The 15,111-nt window shown below is 40.1% G+C and overlaps 1 protein-coding gene across 2 annotated transcripts in view; it reads right to left on the bottom strand.

The window, feature by feature from the left end:
• ntm (neurotrimin) overlaps window positions 1-15,111 on the bottom strand; it is a 685,464-nt gene that overhangs the window by 49,962 nt on the left and 620,391 nt on the right. For both annotated transcript variants that reach the window (XM_039764121.1, XM_039764120.1), the window contains exons 4-5: window positions 11,229-11,360; window positions 10,653-10,773 (exon numbers count right to left, since the gene is read on the bottom strand). In XM_039764121.1, the coding sequence (XP_039620055.1) occupies window positions 10,653-10,773; window positions 11,229-11,360 (253 nt within the window). The remainder of the gene's footprint in view (window positions 1-10,652; window positions 10,774-11,228; window positions 11,361-15,111) is intronic.

Raw genomic sequence — 15,111 nt, 5'->3', positions numbered from 1 at the left:
AAAAGGGGGGAATTAAATAGTTGGAAAATGACCTTTTCGGGCTTTCCTGTCTCCATTCATATGACATTTAAACAACACGTTAATGACTTTTCAAAAAACGGCACTCATATAAAAGATTTGCCTGGCTTATACTGTGTGCCAGGATTTTTATTTTTACACGAGAAACACACACACATATATACATACATTTGTGCGTACATGCAGTATATTTTGTACATAAAATGTAATATTGTGCCAGCACTTTGCATTTGGTTTATTTTATTAAAGTGTAACTACTTAGTAATTCTCTGCCTGAAGCATTAGTTTATTCTGGTGTACCAATTCTGGAAGTATACAAGCAAGGACGCCATAATATAGTTAAGCTGCAGTAACAAAGTAAGCACACCGTAAAATAGGAAAGCCTAATGATATTGCAGTAAATGTCTACTAACCTGCACCATTGTTTGGCTAGTTTCATTATATTTTAGTTAATTAATTAATGAGTAGTTACAGTGTAAATACACCACCTATGAAAAGTATTCACCCCCTTACAAGTCTCACATATTATCGTTATACAACTTTGAATCACAGTGGAATTAATGTAATTTTTTTGACACTGAATAACCGAAAAAGACTGTTTAAAGTCAAAGTGAAAATCTATATATATAATTGACTAAGTTACCCGACCATGGGGTACGCAAGACAGAGCCACGCCCACCAACTCACAGAGCCTCGCCCACCAACTACAACCCTCCTCCCGCGTCCACCCTCGCTCTCGAGGCATGCGCACTGCCTGCTCATGTGCTCGCCCCCAACACCTCACCAAACACATCCTCAGTCGCTTTGGTCTCTGCTACAGTCCACATGCACCTCTGAGCCACATTGACTTTTCATTGTTCTTTTTGGTTCCGGCTGATTTTTTTTATAAATCAACCAAGTCGCCTGACCATGGGGTATGCACAACAGAGCCCCGCCCGCCAACTCAAACCCTCCTCCCGCATCATGGGGTACGCACAACAGATCCCCGTCCGCCAACTCTAACCTTCCTCCCGCGTCCACCCTCGCTCTCAAGGCATAGACTGTCACTCCGGAACAACTCAGTACACGAGCTATATTAAGCGTCACCAACGAAGACTCGCTACACCTTAATGAACAAGTACTGAAACTTATCCCTACCGACGATGTAACTTTCACCAGCATTGACTCCATCGTCACAGATGAAGATCAACTTTCATTACTTCATTTCTTAACAGTCTTACTCCCACTGGCATGCCTCCGCATAAACTCCAAATTAAAATTGGTTCAGTCGTCATGCTTCTCAGAAACCTCATGCCAGCAAGAGGTCTCTGTAATGGCACTGACTGTTACCAGCATTTACCGCAATGTACTGGAGTGTAAAACTATCGTAGCTACTACCTCACAAACTTTCCTTATTCCCCGGATTTCCCTGACCCCATCAGATTCAAATTTGCCTTTTACTTTTACACACAGACAATTTCCTGTTAGATTAGCCTTTGCAATGACAATTAATAAGGCACAGGGCCAAACTTTCAAAAAGATATGCCTGTACCTGCCAAAACCAGTTTTCAGTCATGGACAATTGTATGTTGCTCTCTCCAGAGTTCCATCTTTTCATTCATTCACAGTCGTATCCTCAAACCCACCCCATTTGGACAACTGTGTCTTTCAGGAAGTGTTCACCCGTCAATAAATAATTATGCGGCGTATACTACGCCGCGGGTCAGCTAGTTATCTCTATTATAATAAAAAAATCTTGGGAAGAGAGACAGGACGTGACTTTCTCAGAGAGACACTTTCACGGCCTGCGAGACAAGACTTTATGCCAAAAGATTTAACCATGCCTGGGGCCGGAAATAAAAGACAAAGAGTAGATGACAAAGTAGAACATCGTAAAGAATTCTAAAACATTGGCATGATACACATGCAGAACAGGTTAGAGATAATGGAAGTACGAAAATTTGAAAGTCTCAAAAAAATGATAGTAAAGATCACAAACGAACAGAAATTATTAATCGGTGAAATAATGGGACTGTAAAAGGAGATTGAATATATTGTTCAGATTTAAACCATAGCTTGGAGACGTCTAATTCATGTCGCCATTAGGGAAAAGTAGTGTTTCTTCCCAATGAAGAGGCGTATCCGCTAGAATTAAAAGATTTGTTGTTTGGTGAAAGTAAAATCCTGTGAGAGAAAATTTCAAGCCCTGCGAGACAAGACTTTATGCAAAGAGATTTGGAAAAATCCTGCCCACATCTAAAATATTTACAACCATGCACATGAGTCAATCATTTCTCATTTGTGTGAATGCTATTGTCAGACACAGTTTGTGTACAGAGAAAGAAACGATATTCACTCACGGGCAGTTATACGTTGCGTTGTCACGATGTAATTCCAAAACACGGAATCAAAATTCAATGCGATACTGATGAAAAGGTAAAAGCTAAAAGAAGTCAAATATATGGACATAGGTGATCTGACAGAAGTATGTAGATATTGTTTGGTTTTAAGTGCGAGACTTATAGATCGTCTAATTTCTAACCCAATAAAATAAAAAGTTTTGTTGTTTGGTGAAAGTGAAATCCACTTACACAAATGGCAGAGACATGAAGTGGCTGGTACGTAGCGCAGGCGGGAGGATTGGTGAGCATAGTGAGCAGGGGGCGAAGCCTCCTAGTAATTATAAATATAGAACACCACACAAAAAGGGTCACATAGGTATTCAGTACTTAGTTGATACACATTTGACAGCCATGACAGCCTTGAGTTTGTGTGCCCAGGTAATTTTCTCTGTCAGCTCTGCACTACTGCACACTGGCATGTGCCCCCTTCTTCTTCTTTGCCAAACTGCTCAAGCTCTGTTACGTTACACAGGGATTGCGAGTCAACCGCCTTTTTTAAGTGCAGCCACAGATTCTCAAGTGAACACGGACTGGACTCTGACTTTGAAACTCTAGAACATTGACATTTTTTTTTTAAAGTCATCCTTGTGTAGCTTTGCTTAGAAAACAAATCAAGATGTAGGCTTCCTGCAGACTGCATCAGGTTTTTCACCAATATTTCCCAGTATTTTGCTGCATTCATTTTGTCATCACAAGCATTCCAGGGCTTTTATAGAGAGGCATCTTTGGCTGTGCTTGGCCCCTTACTGTTTTTGATATAAATACTCCCTTTAGGTGGCATTTTTAAGAAATTTGGAATTGATTTTCATTGTTATGCAGACGATACTAAGCTCTACATATCTACAAAGCCCAACTCTGTCCTTCCTCCTTCCTGCCTCAACAACTGTCTATTTTAGGTAAAATCTTGGTTTTCTTCTAATTTCCTCCAACTCAATAGCCATAAGACAGATGTTCTTCTCATTGGCTCCAAGTCTGCTTTATCAAAATCTAATAATAACTTAATATTGATGGTACATCAGTCTATCTGTCCCCTCAGGTTAAGACTTTGGGGGTTATTTTTGATAGTACTTTGTCTTTTGAATCCCCATATCAATAACGATACACTGCCATCTTTTTTTCAACTTCATAGCATTACACGCCTGCGACCCTCCCTCACAATAAATAGCACCACCATCCTTACTCATGCACTGGTCACGACATGCATTGATTATTGTAATTCTGTTCTCTTTGGTCTCCCACATAAGCTTCTCCACAAACTCCAACTTAGTCAGAATTCAGCTGCCTGTATTATAACTCAGACCTCTTCTATAACTCAGACCTCTTCTATGCAACACGTTACACTATCTTCGTATCTCCAGCTTCACTGGCTTCCTGTAAAATTTAACATTGATTTTAAAATTCTTCTACTTACCTTCAGAGCACTTCATAACCTCTCTCTATTATACTTCTCTGAACTCTTACATATTTATACCCCAACCGCACTCTTAGGTTCTCTCATCACCACTCCCATGCATGCCTGATCACCATGGGCTCCTTGGCATTTAGTTGTAGTGCTCTTCGGCTCTGGAACTCACTACCACAAAACATTCGGGACACAGATTCCCACAGATTTGTTTTAAGACTTATCTGTTTAGATTAGCTTACACTACATGACCTTAGGCCATATTCTTATTGCTGTGTTTTCAGTTCCATATATATATATATAGTATATATATATACAATATGTATGTGGACATGCATGTTTGACAGTGGCTTTCTCATCTCCACTCTCCCTTTAAGCTGCCACTGGGGAAGCACCTGGGTGACAGATGCCATTTGCATCATTTCTCCAGTCTCAACCACTGTGGCCTGTAAGGCCGGTTTTATACTTCACGCAATGCATGCTGCAGCAGATGCTCCTGCTACATAAGTGTTATACTGTTTATACTTGCGCGTGTACTTTATGTAAATCTGGACGAATCCACCAGGTGGCAGTGCGAGATATTATCACGGTGAGAACAGGTTCGGCTTCGCTGTGTTGTGAATTGCAGGGAACACCCATTAAATTCTGATGACACCTTACCGCAATATCTCTGAAAAAGGATGTTCAATGATTAAATCCATTAGTCCAGGGATTTGTCCATTTCAATTACCATTGGGCATGAGGCAGAAACAATCCCTGGACGAGGCATCAGCTCATCACAAGGTTAATAAAAGCACACACATTCACGCTGGCGTCATTTTAATGTAACCAAATCTGCATATCTTTGGAAGGAAACCGGAGCACACTGTGGAAACCCAGCAGGAAAACATGTAAACTCCAGGCAGGGAATATCATCGATGTGACTCCCTGCAAGACAGCAGCGCTAATGCTCCACCACCGTGCACCACCATGTGTAGAATTATTAACAGCCTTCATTATTTAAACGAACCCAGCCACCGGGGATGCACAAACCAATGTGTTTCTTCATGCCAGTCCCAAGCCTGGATAAATGGGGAGGGTTACGACAGGAAGGGCATCCGGTGTAAAATTTTGCCAAATCAATATACAGACAACAATACAAATTTCCATACCGGATCGGTCGAGCCCCGGGTTAACAACGACTGCCACCAGAACTGTTAGTCAACAGGGTAGTGGCGGAAATTGGACTACTGTTGGCCGAAGAAGAAGAAGGAGAAGAAGAGGGGGGAGATGTGTCCAGAGGCAGGAGGAGAGGAGGAAAGTAAAGAGAGTGGAACTGAGGGTAGGAACTTTGAATGTTGGCAGTATGACTGGTAAGGGGAGAGAGTTTGCAGATATGATGGAGAGAAGGAAGGCTGATATATTGTGCGTGCAAGAGACTAAATGGAAGGGGAATAAGGCCAGGTGGATCAGAGGTGGATTCAAATTGCTCTGTCATGGTGTGGATGGGAGGAAAAATGGGGTAGGGGTTATTCTGAAGGAACAGTATGTCAAGAGTGTTTTGGAGGTGAAAAGAGTGTCAGACAGAGTGATGATTATGAAGCTGGAAATTGGAGGTGTGATGATGAATGTTGTTAGTGCATATGCACCGCAGGTTGGATGTGCAATGCGTGAGAAAGAAGATTTTTGGAGTGAGTTGAATGAAGTGATGAACAGTGTACCCAAGGGATAGAAAGTGGTGATTGGAGCAGATTTCAATGGGGATGTTGGTGAAGGGAACAGTGGAGATGAGGAGGTGATGGGTAGGTATGGTGTCAAGGAGAGGAATGAAGAACGTCAGATGATAGTGGATTTTGCCAAAAGGATGGACATGGCTGTGGTGAATATGTATTTTAAGAAGAGTGAGGAACATAGGGTTACGTACAAGAGTGGAGGAAGATGCACACAGATAGATTACATCCTATGCAGAAGAGTTGATCTGAAGGAGAGTGAAGACTGCAAAGTGGTGGCAGGGGAAAGTATAGTTAAGAAGCATAGGATGGTGGTCTGTAGGATGACATTGGAGATCATGAAGAGGAAGAGAGTGAGGGGAGAGACAAGGATCAAATGGTAGAAGTTGAAAAAGGAAGATGTAGTTAGAGTGACAGCAAGAATGATGCTTGGCGTGACATCTGGAAAGAGGAAGGAGGAAAAGGAAACCTGGTGGTGGAATGAGGAAATACAGGAGAGTATACAGAGGAAGAGGATGGCAAAGAAGAAGTGGGATAGTCAGAGAGATGCAGAAAGCAAAAAAGAGTACAAGGAGATAAGGCGCAAGGTGAAGAGAGAGGTGGCGAAGGCTAAAGAATAGGCGTATGATGAGTTGTATGAGACGTTGGACACTAAGGAGGGAGAAAAGGACCTGTACTGATTGGCTAGACAGAGGGACTGAGCTGGGAAAGATGTGCAACAGGTTAAGGTGATAAAGGATAAAGATGGAAACGTACTCACAAGCGAGGAGAGTGTGTTGAGCAGATGGAGAAAGTACTTTGAGAGGCTGATGAATGAAGAGAATGAGAGAGAGAAGAGGTTGGATGATGTGGAGATAGTGAATCAGGAAATGAATGGATTAGCAAGGAGGAAGTAAGGACAGCTATGAAGAGGATGAAAAATGGAAAGGCCGTTGGTCCAGATGACATACCTTTGGAATGATGGAGGTGTTTAGGAGAGATGACAGTGGAGTTTTTAACCAGATTGTTTAATGTAATCTTGGAAAGTGAGAGGATGACTGAGGAGTGGAGAAGAAGTGTACTGGTGCCGAAATTTAAGAATAAGGGGGATGTGCAGGACTGCAGTAACTATGGGGGATAAAATTTATGAGCCACAGCATGAAGTTATGGGAAAGAGTAGTGGAAGCTAGGTTAAGAACTGAGGTGATGATTAGTGAGCAGCAGTATGGTTTCATGCCAAGAAAGAGAACCACAGATGCATTGTTTGCTCTGAGGATGTTAATGGAGAAGTTTAGAGAAGGCCAGAAGGAGTTGCATTGCGTCTTTGTGGACCTGGAGAAAGCATATGACAGGGTGCCTCGAGAGGAGCTGTGGTATTTTATGAGGAAGTCGGGAGTGGCAAAGAAGTACATAAGAGTTGCACAGGATATGTACAAGGGAAGTGTGACAGTGGTGAGGTCTGTGGTAGGAGTGACGGATGCATTCAATGTGGAGGTGGGATTACATCAGGGATCAGCTCTGAGCCCTTTCTTATTTGCAATGGTGATGGACAGGTTGACAGACGAGATTAGACAGGAGTCCCCGTGGACTATGATGTTTGCTGATGACATTGTGATCTGTAGAGATAGTAGGGAGCAGGTTGAGGAGACCCTGGAGAGGTGGAGATATGCTCTAGAGAGGAGAGGAATGAAGGTCAGTAGGAACAAGACAGAATACATGTGTGTAAATGAGAGGGAGGTCAGTGGAATGGTGAGGATGTTAGGAGTAGAGTTGGTGAAGGTGGATGAGTTTAAATACTTGGGATCAACAGTACAGAGTAATCGGGGATTGTGGAAGAGAGGTGAAAAAGAGAGTGCAGGCAGGGTGGAATGGGTGGAGAAGAGTGTCAGGAGTAATTTGTGACAGACGGGTATCAGCCAGAAAGAAAGGGAATGTCTACAGGATGGTAGTGAGACCCGCTATGTTTTATGCGTTGGAGATGGTGACGCTGACCACAAAGCAGGAGACAGAGCTGGAGGTAGCAGAGTTAAAGATGCTAAGATTTGCATTGGGTGTGACGAGGATTGACAGAATTAGAAATGAGAACATTAGAGGGTCAGCTCAGGTTGGATGGTTGGGAGGCAAAGTCAGAGAGGCGAGATTCCGTTGGTTTGGACATGTGCAGAAGAGAGATGCTGGGTATATTGGAAGAAGGATGCTAAGGATAGAGCTGTCAGGGAAGAGGAAAAGAGGAAGGCCTAAGTAAAGGTTTATGGATGTGGTGATAGAGGACATGCAGGTGATGGATGTGACAGAACAAGATGCAGAGGACAGAAAGATATGGAAGAAGATGATCCACTGTGGCAACCCCTAACGGGAGCAGCCGAAAGAAGAAGAAGAATTCATTATTTAAACGAAATTACAGATTTATCTGTAAAATGTAACATACATACTTAATGCATTTCATCATGAAAGTGATATCAAGCATAAATCTAAGGATTCTAAATGTGCAGAGAGTTGGAATATCATACATTTAATGTGCTCAGTGTGGCGATCTATTGCTGTTTGTCGCTGCTGTCAAGTAACGGAAGAAGCCCTAGAAAAAAAGATGTCACAGAAGACGGTATGTGAGACTTTTAAAATGTATTGTGTCATTACAATCGGGAATATGCAACGCTTGAATATAAAAGCACCACAAATGCATCTGTGTGTCAGCATTTTGCTTCACCACTTCGGACCATTCATCAAACATCGAAGCACAAACACCGATCTCGTAGGATCCGCAAAGCGACTTTCTTTCACATGTAGATAGTATCCAGAAACTCTGGCGTCACATTCCAACTTTTAGCACACTGCTCCCCCTGACTTTTTCCTGGTACTGCAACTCGCGCACACGTCGTATTAATTTCTGAGGACCTGCTCAGAGGACACATCAAATGGACGCTCGAAATTCATGGCAGCCATGATGCGGGTGCATATGAGTTCTGAGCATGAAGTATAAACAAGCCCTAACTCTTTTAGAGTTGTTACAGGTCTTTTGATGGACTCCCTCACTTGTCTCCTTCTTGTATGATCACTCGGTTTGTGTGGATGGCCTAGTGTAGGCAGATTTACAGCTGCACCATATGTTTTCCATTTCTTCATGACTCCAAGAGACATTTAGTAAGATGAATATGTTCTTGTCCCTATCCCATGACTTGTGCTTTTCAGTCATCTTCTCACAGAGTTGGCTTGAGTGTTCTTTTGTCTTCAATATGTAGGTTAGGCCACCATATTGACTCCCAGAAATCTGTCCCTTCAGGGGCATTTAGACATTTAACTGAAACCCCTTGAATGCAGACAGATGATCTCCATTGGACTAATGATGTGACTCTTTCTGTTGATTAGTAAAAAAGGCTAAAATAAATCCACTATCATTCAATGTTGTACTATAAGAATAAAAAAAATGTCCAAAATGTTTCCCGGGAAAGATCCAACCTGCAAACGTTGCAATCAAGTTCCAGGCTCATTAGGCCACATGTTTCGGGCCTGCACCAAATTAACATTTAAAATTAAAATCTTTAAATGCCTTTCAGACAGCCTTGGAGTCACAATCCCTCCTAATCCATTAACAGCTGCGTTTGGTGGACACCCATGTGGGCTTAAAGTGGAGAAGGACAAACAAACTGCAATTGCCTTAACTTCACTATTGGCACGTGGACTTATCTTGCTCAGTTGGAAGAATCCTAGCCCACCTCTTTTAAGTCAGTGGGTAACTGATGTTTTATATTATTTGAAATTGGAAAATATCAAATTCTCACTTAGAGAATCTGTTCAAAACCTGGCAGGATCTAATCAATAACATTTTTTATTAAGCATTTAAATTGGGGAAAAGGATTTTCTTCCCCACCCTTTTTCTTCTACTCTTAAAGTTTCACTCTGGCTGTTGGCCTTGCTCTCTTTCTCAAGTGTGGAGGCCGATTTGAACTTAGTTTTGCCAAGAGTGACTTGCTTGTATGGAATGTTACTTGCTTTTAAGAAATTCAATAAAATGCTAAAAAGAATAAACTGTGAAAACTTTCAAAGAAGTGCATGCCTAAAAAGGGTGACTACTTTTTATAGTCACTGTGTATAGTGTAATAAAACATAATATAAAGATCTATAATGAATTGACCAACAATTTCCTGAATACTTTTAATCAATGTCAATGTCATGGGGAGATGGACTCTACAGCAGCAACACTGGGTGTAATGCAGTAACCATCTCAAGATAAGCCTCCAGTCCGTCACGGACCATAACCCTGCACACACTTATGCTTTGCCAAGCTAAATTGTCAGTCGATTTTAAAATGTTCCTCAGGTGGTTGCTTTTAAGAATGAATGTTCACAAGAATGGAGACTGCTGCGTAATGCGAGTGAGCAGGCCTTGAGTTCAGATCGAGTGAACAAACTTCATCAAGAAATCAGAGCCAAAGCAGATTACACACTAGGTGACATTTTGTATGAAAAACCTGGGAAAAACTTTCCATTCAAGATCTCTTGCTACAGTGTAACCAGTGAAATCATTTCAATAGTTTTTTTTGTATTATTAGTGCTATAGAGGGAGCTATAAAATAATTACATATTTGGTATGAAAAAACAGAAGTGTTCAGTGATTAACTAAACTAAAATGTATCTTAGTATTATTACTGTGTACTTACTACGCTATTCATGTAACACTACAAGTAACCTAATATACTTTTCTCATGGTTAATCTTGATTGTTAATCCTTATCAGTAGCTGTGCTACCAGTCTAAGGTCTAATCAATGCAGACCTCAGTGTATTCAGCAATAATGTTTGCAGTACACCCTCTATTAGAATATATTTTGCAATGCATGTAGTAATAAAATGCTTTGCATTTTCATTCCAACAAATGGTGCATTAGAAGCATTAGCACTGCTTTTACAAGTCCTATACCAAATAGCTTATAACAGAGACAAAGCAACTGACGGACAGACAGATACACAGACACACACAGAGATTTGTCTTTTTATAATGGTGGTGGTAGTGAGGCTTCAATTGCAAAAGTATCTAAGCAGGCAATTAGTATATAACTACCACACTATAACAGAAACTTGTTTTATTATGTTGGTATGAGAACTTGTTGGCTCTGGGAAATTGTTTAGTCTTTCTTTGAGGGTACTTCACTTAAAACATTTACTGTACCTTCTTTGATCTCTGTACCACTCAAATTTTGCAATTGGCATTCCGACCGCTTCACAGTGCAGAGTCCCTTTATAGCCCAATGGGATGCCTTCGTTTTTCGTGTCTGAGATGTATGGAGGGACTAAAAAAAAGAGAGATTTTAATATTACATTGGAAAATAACTGATTGCATTATTCATCCATTCTGTATTATAACACATCAATGCACTTCTGCAGTTTCACCTGTGGCTACGTCTCAGGTCATCAGTCCTGACACAGTCCTCACATTCAGACCACTGGTGGTCCTATATCTCATATCTATTTATTAAAATTCTGTCTGAGACACATCTTTATACACCAGCACTCTCATACTAAATGTCATCTGTTTTAATGACCAAATTAATTTTTTTATTAAAATAGGCAAGATTATACAATAGCAATGATCTAAAATTGATATCATTTGCTTGTATAAAATATGAGAACACGTAGAGTTATAAGGTATCAATAAAAATTTAAACAAAGGAATAAACAAATAATGACCAAGTGAATAAGGCAACTCTTGGACTTTCAGAGTGGAAGAAAGAGGCGCCAGACTTACAGTTCACAGTCACTTCGACTCTCTGAGCAACACTGGCAGCATCGTTCACAGCCTTACACTCATACAGTCCAGAATCGTGTCTGGTAATCGACGTTATCTCCAGGAACTCTCCTTCAGATACAGCGTCTAGGGCTAAGAAAATGAAAAAAAAAAGAGGAAGTCAAATTAAACATCCATCCTGCTGTCCATCAGTTATTGAACCCCTCAAATTCAGGTCAAAGTTGAGCATGATGGTGGCATCGGGCACAAGGCATACTAGTTTATAATATCCAGCTTCTAAAAAAGTAAAATAAAATGATGCAACTGGAAGAAGAGTCTGTGAAGATGGGAACATTGTCACCCTGCAATGCTGCTGAACACTATACCTCCAGTTCATCATCAATACATATGTGCCAAGAGAAAGGCAGTGTTGAAATAAAAAGTACAAGGAGTTTGCCTGAAAGCACATGGGAGACTCTGAAGTCCGCTACAAAAGATTCTATGGTCTTAAGAGATCGAGATTGATCTTTGTGACCATCAGACTCAGCACCATGTTTGACACAAATCAAATACTGAACATTATCCAAAACACACCATCGTCACCATAAGGCATACTGGTTGCAGCATCATGCTGTGAAGATGCTTCTCTGAAGCAGTCCTGGAAGACTTGAGAGGGTAAAATGAATACAGAAAAATACTGGAAAATCCTGGAGAAAAATTGTTCTAAAGTATAGCAAGACAACGCCAAGCATACAGCCAATGCTACAGCGGAATAAAGTAGCTTAAAACAACTATGTGGATGTCCCGGAGTGGCCAGGTCTGAGCCCTGATCTTAGTCCAAAATGAAAATAAGTGGCTGGACTGGGAAAAGGCCCATTGATTCAGGATCCCCATTTAGTCTAATAGAGCTTGGGCAGTTTAATAAAGAAGAATGAGGAGAAATGGCAGTGTGGAGATGTGCAAAGCTCATAAAGAAAGACCTGTACACACAGACTGAAGGGTGTCCAAGGTGCAGCTACTAAATACTGAGTTGAAGAAGTGAGTACTTTTGTCATAAAGCATTTTAGGATGTTTTGTATTTTTAATCAATTTCGACCACTTTGAAGAGATCTGTTTTCACGTTGACATTATGGAATCTTTTTCTTTTGATTATTGTCAAAAAAAACAAATTCAATCCATTGTGAGTCCAAGTGTGAAACTTCTAAGATGGTGAATACTTTGCATAGGCACTCTAAGAATTTGATATTCATCAAATACGATATATGAAGTAATTTATACCAGGTACAATACACCCAAACTCTAAACTCAATAGTTTAATTCAGACCTCAGTCCAGACTTTTTATGGCCACTGCAGATAGATAGATAGATAGATAGATAGATAGATAGATAGATAGATAGATAGATAGATAGATAGATAGATAGATAGATAGATGTGAAAGGCACTATACATGAATAGATAGATAGATAGATAGATAGATAGATAGATAGATAGATAGATAGATAGATAGATAGATAGATAGATAGATGGTCGGGTTGGGCAGGCAGACAGACAGACAGACAGACAGACAGACAGATAGATAGATAGATAGCTAGATACAACTTTACAGTGTCTTCAGTAAGTATTCAGACCCTTCACATTTTCAGCTTTTTTATGTTGCAGCCTTATGCTAAATTTTCAATAATTACTAAAATCCTGTTTTCGTTTTAACGAAATGCAGTATCGAGTATTTTTTGATGATGGAAAAAATTTATATTAATATTCACGTAAGGCAGGAACATAAGAAATGTGAAAATGTATGAAAGAGTATGAAAACTTTCTGAAGGTACTGTACTTGTCCCTGTAAATGTAGTTTTATTGAAACTCAGGCAATATAAAAAATAGAAGCTACCCCCAGAAACACATACAAGAATTATAAAAAGAGGAAATCTTCTGACCTGGCTAAAGATAGGAGAACAGTCATTGTGAAGCATTATAAAGCTGTTTTGCTGTAGATATGAAGGAACCAAAGTTGTGTTTCTTGACCACCTTCTGTATTCAGTGTTAGTGTGTCACAGAGAGGATGTACAGCATTGTCCATACTGGCTATTAGTTTTGTCTTCATTTTATCTTAAAAACTAGCAAAATACCTGCGCTTCGCAGCGGAGAAGTAGTGTGTTAAAGAAGCAATGAAAAGAAAAGGAAACATTTTGAAAATAACGTAACCTGATTGTCAATGTAATTGTTTTGTCACTGTTGTGAGTGATGAGTGTTGTTGTCATATATATATATATATATATATATATATTTACACACACACACATAAACATACTGTATATATATATATATATACATATCTATACATATACACATATATACATACATATATATCTACATATATACACACATATACATACATACACACACATATATATAAACATATATATACATATACATACATATCTACATATATACACACACAGCTATTTCGTATCAGTGCAATACGCTGTTTGTTAAAACGGTTGACTCCCGCTCTTACGTGCAATAACAAATCAAATCATTCAGTTGTCTTTGCTCATATGTCATTTTAGAGCTGGACGCCTGGCATCTTTTTTTGGCCACAAGTTCGTTTCTGTTTGCTGTGAGGTTCTGTGTTGTGGAGATTCTCAGGATGGATTGCAGGTGCTCATCAGTGAGGCGATTCCTGTGTGCTGTTTTGTTAGTCTTTATCACTGAGAAGAGCTTCTCACACAGATATGTGCTACCAAACATGCACAAGGTTCGAGCCGCATGTAGACAGACTTTTTTTGTTCTTCAAAGTCACCAAAGCGCCGTGCAAACTCAGTGCGCAATAACTCTAGCTTCGCAATAACTTGCAGCATCATAAGGTAGACTTGATTAACGCGGTAAGTGTTCGGCAAGGCAGCTGAAGCGCTGCATTATGGGATCTGTAGTTTATTGTGTTACCAGCGCTTCATATACCCGGCTTTAATAACAATAATACAGTATATAAAATGATCTCGGGCCGGATATAATTACACGCCGGGCGGATGTGGCCCGCGCCCTTGAGTTTGACACATATGGACTAAATAGAACTTGAAAAGATATATTTTTTCAAATGTGATCGCGCAATTCAGATAGAGTTGACGCGCACTACAGCCTGCATGCCTCAATGAGTCATCCTCCCTCGCTCTTACTTTTTACCGTTCATCTAATGAATACACTGAGTATGGCTTTACCAAAACAATCATTGATGGCGAATAAAGTATCCATTATTCGAGTATGTAGAGCGGGATATATATATATATATACATATATATATACCCGCGTATCGCAGCGGAGAAGTAGTGTGTTAAAAAAGGTAGAAAAAGAAAAGGGAACATTTTAAAAATAACGTAACATGACTGTCAATATACAGTATTTGTTTTGTGAGTGTTACTGAGTGTTGCTGTCATCAAGGATTTGATTATCATTATTTCTTTCAATCAGGTTCGTATTTGTAGGATGTGTTGTGTTCAAGTTACATTCCGTGTTTGTCAATCGTTGTAAAGATGACAGGTTTCATTCATCGATTCGTTTCTTACTGCATCAATAAACAGCTCGTCTTCTTCTTTATCTGAGACCTGACACACTGCATGCACGGGTTTTTTACACTGTCTTCCTTTAGCGGGACATTGACTTTTTCCACCGTGTGCTTTGTTTCCACAGTAGCTGCATTTATGAATATGCTTATCAGACACTTCATATTTTTTGCTGCCTTTTCAATTGTGTAATTCAGTTTTGTTCAGCTCTTTGGAACTGTTGCTTTTATATGTGCACTGCGCCAGTTCACGTGAGCCACTCGGTGTACTTGCATCGAAGGTTCCCAGCTGTGCTGGTGCCATCTCGTGCTATGTCCATAGCTTTATTTAATGTTACCTTAGTCCT

Source organism: Polypterus senegalus, chromosome 9 (assembly GCF_016835505.1).
Source record: "Polypterus senegalus isolate Bchr_013 chromosome 9, ASM1683550v1, whole genome shotgun sequence".
Lineage (NCBI taxonomy): Eukaryota > Metazoa > Chordata > Cladistia > Polypteriformes > Polypteridae > Polypterus > Polypterus senegalus.
The sequence above is the reverse complement of the archived record's forward strand: the minus strand, read 5'-3'. Positions and strand labels throughout refer to the sequence as shown.